This window comes from Gavialis gangeticus, unplaced genomic scaffold, assembly GCF_001723915.1.
Source record: "Gavialis gangeticus isolate Ggan-Ray unplaced genomic scaffold, GavGan_comp1, whole genome shotgun sequence".
Classification (NCBI taxonomy): Eukaryota; Metazoa; Chordata; order Crocodylia; family Gavialidae; genus Gavialis; species Gavialis gangeticus.
In genome coordinates this window covers 183,698-184,486 of record NW_017728977.1, presented here as the reverse complement: position 1 = coordinate 184,486, position 789 = coordinate 183,698, and the positions used below count along the sequence as shown (strand labels likewise).

The 789-nt window shown below is 56.5% G+C and overlaps 1 protein-coding gene across 2 annotated transcripts in view; it reads left to right on the top strand.

Annotated features, from left to right (window-relative positions):
- Positions 1–789, top strand: part of PLEKHB1 (pleckstrin homology domain containing B1) — a 47,921-nt gene that overhangs the window by 498 nt on the left and 46,634 nt on the right. Inside the window, exons 1-2 of one of the 2 annotated variants that reach the window (XM_019508187.1) lie at positions 145–380; positions 608–668. In XM_019508187.1, coding sequence (XP_019363732.1) covers positions 632–668 — 37 coding nt within the window. In that variant the 5' untranslated portion in view covers positions 145–380; positions 608–631. Of the gene's footprint in view, positions 1–144; positions 381–607; positions 669–789 lie in introns of those variants that run through there. The other variant, XM_019508195.1, reaches the window with a different exon arrangement.

The following is a 789-nucleotide window of genomic DNA, read 5'->3' as shown; positions in this document are numbered from 1 at the left end:
GGGGGTGCACGATTGTGTGCACGATTGTGTCTCTGGGTCAGGATTGCTGCCTGCTTTGCTGCCCTGCCCCTCCACACGTGGGTGCATCCCCCCCACCCTGTGGCACATCATCCGCAGCCACTGTCCCTCTTTCTTAATGCGGAGTGCAAAGGCCAGGGTGCATCCCCCCCGCGCTCCTGCTCTTGCCCAAGTTGTGGAAAGAGCCCGTTTTCCTCCCGTCAGAGAAAAACACAGCCCCTGCTGTGATGGAAAGTTACCGGGCTGTTTGGGGACGCGTGGCTGCGCCTTCACGGATGTTCTGGATTTCTCTGCTGATAGGCACCGTTTAGCGCCTAATCCCTAAATCGCAGTAAGATTAAGGGTGCGGGGGCAAGGAAAAGGTACTTGCAGTCGTTTTTCCTCTCTCTCCCTTCACTCGCGTTGCACGGATGATGAAAAGCTACAGCTGTTGCATCCAGATTGGAGACCAAAGGACCTGTTTTCTGCTCACTTTTCCAAGTTTCAGGGGGGCAGCCGGGGCGGGCAAGCGGCTGCGTTTACAGCGAGGACAGACCCCTCTGTGGCTGCTGGTTTTAACTCCCTGCCTTTGATGTTTCTCCCTCCCTAGATTTTGGAAAGTCCTTCTGGAGCCATGGCCTTGATGAAGAGCGGCTGGCTTTGGAGACAGAGTAAGTGCAGGCTGTAATTTTGCGGCTGCAGGGTGGGGTGGATGGGGTTGTCTTATTCTTAGGACATGGCAGAGGATAACGTGGTTTCTGTCTGTCGCCACGCGGGCTGGGCAGCCGGCCG